At 30.8% G+C, this 3,593-nt stretch overlaps 1 protein-coding gene across 1 annotated transcript; it reads right to left on the bottom strand.

Annotated features, from left to right (window-relative positions):
• Positions 1–977: 977 nt before the first annotated feature.
• On the bottom strand, positions 978–2,081 carry LOC111614472 (neurotoxin Cex9-like). Its single transcript, XM_023355851.1, has 2 exons — positions 2,033–2,081; positions 978–1,286 (listed from the first exon to the last, which is right to left on the bottom strand). The coding sequence occupies exons 1-2, from the start codon at positions 2,070–2,072 to the stop codon at positions 1,030–1,032; spliced, it is 297 nt and encodes a 98-aa protein (XP_023211619.1). The 5' UTR covers positions 2,073–2,081; the 3' UTR covers positions 978–1,029.
• Between the last annotated feature and the right edge of the window lie 1,512 nt (positions 2,082–3,593).

Genomic DNA, 3,593 nt, shown 5'->3' with positions numbered 1-3,593 from the left:
TGACAAAATCTATATCCCCTAAATACCTCTCAGTGTAATGGAGAGTTGGCACAACTGTCAATATGGAAGAGGTAGGAGTCCTCGGTATCTTCTATCTGATGTCTTCTCCCTGTAGCTGGATCGAATTGACTGTACAGAGGTTCAGGAGTCGAGGTGGCACGATCATGAAGTATAACTTCCTATGACGAATCGCCTTGAACTTCCGTTGTAATGCCCTTTTATAGCCTTGTCCTGAGAAAGCGAACACGTGATTGACGATGTTGACAATAATGGTGCATTGTTCACACCTAAGTGTAAACTTTCCCATCTAATTGTTATTCAATCGGTGATATCGGATCGAGTTCAAATTTTTCGGGTTTTTTCCTAGATTATTTACAATTAACAGAAAATTTAGATATTTAAGAGGCCCGTAAAATTCCTTGCGCTCACAGATATTTTCATTTGTTAACGATTCGTATTTATAGTTTTTGTTAATGATTAGTTTCTTAATTCAGTCTGAAAGTTTTAAAATGCGTAGCTAAAAATCACTAGGAAGAACGAAAGTTGGAATATTTGAGCGAGATCACACCAGGAAAGGAGCAAAATCTGTATAGGTTTAATTGAGGGAGATACCGTTTCTCAGTGTTAAATGCCTATATCGTCACGAAACTTTCCTTACGAATTGTCTGTATTTAGACTATTTACAACGACAATTTCGTGACGATAGTAATGAGGTATTTTGTTATCGCGTGCTCTGCTAAGTTGACTCGAATGCACAAAGCAAACTTTTTTTCTTGTANTGTCAGTATTTTTAATTATTCTATAACACATAATAAGTATTAAGCATAATGTTAAATTGATAATAGCGAATCATTTGTAATAAGTCTTAAAAATTTTAAATTCAATAATTAATTTATCAGTTTTTAAATTTAGATTTATTTTCGATAAATTATTACATACTCTTTTATTATTAATTAACAATTGTAACTGTTTGTGGAAAGCGTTTCACTAACAGAAAATTTAATAATTTTTGTTTCAGAGTAAAGACGGTCAAGGTTCTTCTGTAGTAGTTATCTCCCATTGTCCGTTGGAACAACCAAAATATTTTTGCTCTTTGAGTTGCGGAACAGTTTCCGGGAGATATTCGCAGTAACAAGCGTAGAAATAACAATATCCATATGATCCCCCTAAGTATTTGCAGAATTCTTTGCATTGCTCTTCTTCTGGCCCATAATAACACGGATAAATACAACCAAATGTATTTATCGGATATCCACCCGGAATATCATCTGCGTCCACTTTGATACCTGCAGAGAATGCGAAAATTGCATATTATCGAAATGTATAGTTTATTGGCTGTTACATCGAAAATCTTCCGTGCACTAAAGTAAAAATTGCCCTTAGTTTATAGTTTAGTCCAGTGTTTTTCAACCTTCTTGAATCCTCGACCCCTTTACAAGTTAAAAAATTCTGGCGACCCCCCAGGGCTATATTAAAACTATATCAGTGATTTTAAAAACTACGTATTTAATTTTCTTTCTGTTAAGCCCTAAATATCGATCGTAAAACCAATTGTACTGTAAAATAAACAGGCACAGTCAGTCTTCTCACTGATATTGTATTTGTTTTATTGTAGTGTAGGACCTACAAACACTTGTCTTTTTCTTATACCCGTGACCCCCCTGGGGGTCTCGACCCACAGGTTGAAAAACTCTGGTTTAGTCTATAACTGAAGGCAAGCATACAAGTGAAAGAAATAAAAAGAGGAGTGAATCCACTATTACAAGTTTGCAAACTACGAAAAGAATCAAAAGTACTTTTCATTTAAGAAAATTTAGGCAATAATGCGATGATATTAAACAAGTTTAAATGAATTAAACTTAAAAAAGCACACCTATTATAAATAGCTATCTCTGTATACAATAACGGCTATTGTGGTGATTGTAGGTAAATATATATAATTTAAATAGTGTCGATCATATATAAATGAGTATTAAACTGCCATATTATCATAATAACTAAGAAAATATTAACTAAAATATAAAGAACTTACACATTAAAAGTAAAGATGCAAAGATAAATGACTTCAACATGATTATATTTTTAAAACAAACAGTTGTAGCTGCTTAGAAATTTTAAGTATTTATACTTTTATAAATAGCAGATAATCATACAGAGTAAAGAAAAACAGGTGCAGAAAAGTTTGATGTAGATAAATTGTTTAATAAATAAAATATAATGATAGTTTCTCTTCTATGTATAATGAGGGAAATAATTGATACCAGATTTTGTGAATTATTATTAGAAGATAAATTAAAAGTAATCATAATCGTACATTAATATGTAATATTACTTTTCTTATCAAATTAGCACTCTCTTGGTCTTTCTTCCGTTTGTAAAACTGTTAAATTAAGCAAGTTTTGTAGTCCATACAGTATGTTGTAATTAACAAATTTTAACTGGACAGGATGAGGTTCTCAACTACTTCAGGTTAGCTCTTTTGCGATTTACTTATACTAATAAAATTAGATTCATCGTGGTCAACACATTTTCAAACTTAACATGTTATATTGTGTAGCCTTGTACCGAAGTAAATTAAAAAACTTCAATCATTTTTATGGACAATTATTTCAGAGAAGTATGCCATGAAAAACCTTTTTAGATGCGTACAGAGAGCTTTAAAAGAGTGAAAGGAACAATATGTAACAATATGTCTTGTAAAACGTTTTATTATTTTAGGCACCCATTTATAATCGACAAAACCCCAGAAGAGGAGTGTAGCTGCACTCTGCTTAACCGTTTCTATGTACAAACAGTGATAGTTAGTGACGGAATTCTATTCCACCAAAGGGTTGTCGCCTAGTTCTACCGGATTTTCTTGCGTGTCTAATTCCATCTCCAAATGAAGGCTAGTTTCCTCCTCTCCGATAATTGGAAAAAAAACAAAAAATAAAAATTATTTATCAGTTAGAACAATCATTCAGAAAGTTTATTTCTATAAATTATATTTAAACGAAACAGAAATAAAACTTCAAAATGATTTTTAAAATGCGGAAATAATAACAGAAGAGAAGTTGTTAGCAATAAAGCTGTAATTGTTCAGACGTTTAACTGTTTTATGGTTTCCACCAAACTTTTGCTATAAAATTATAAAAGTGAATAAAATAACTTTGAAATGATTCTCGTGGAATTCTTCATTACGATGACAATAAAAATGTTTACTGACAAATAAGTTATTAACAAATAAAACACTTTTTGTTAGTTATGATTAAATCATTAAATTACGATCTAGTTTGGTTCAGTAGTTATATAAAAACATGCATAAATGATTANTTGGTTAAATTAGTTTTAATAATAATAATATTATTTTAATCGGAAACTGAAATTGAAACAAGTCTTATAAAAAAAATTACTATTGGCACGTATCCAATTTAAAATATACTAGATAAAGATCATAGTTATGGTCAAATAAATAAATATCGAATACTAAACATAATTTTACGCATTTTCTTTCTATGTTGGTTCGGTAAGTGTTGTGCTTTTTATTATTAGTAAACTAGAAGATAGGCCCGGCGTTGCGGGGGAAAAAGTAACGATAGGGAAGTTTTATATTA

The sequence above is a fragment of the Centruroides sculpturatus genome, unplaced genomic scaffold, assembly GCF_000671375.1.
Source record: "Centruroides sculpturatus isolate CEXI.00-Female unplaced genomic scaffold, Cexi_2.0 scaffold1684, whole genome shotgun sequence".
NCBI lineage: Eukaryota > Metazoa > Arthropoda > Arachnida > Scorpiones > Buthidae > Centruroides > Centruroides sculpturatus.
The sequence above is the reverse complement of the archived record's forward strand: the minus strand, read 5'-3'. Positions and strand labels throughout refer to the sequence as shown.

What these genes read in the sequence shown, in the direction of transcription:
- LOC111614472 (XM_023355851.1), bottom strand. Translation starts at nt 2,072, where the DNA reads ATGTTGAAGTCATTTATCTTTGCATCTTTACTTTTAATGT. An exon ending in TGCATCTTTACTTTTAATGT is followed by an intron (nt 1,287 to 2,032) that starts GTAAGTTCTTTA and finishes CATTCTCTGCAG; the next exon opens with GTATCAAAGTGGACGCAGAT.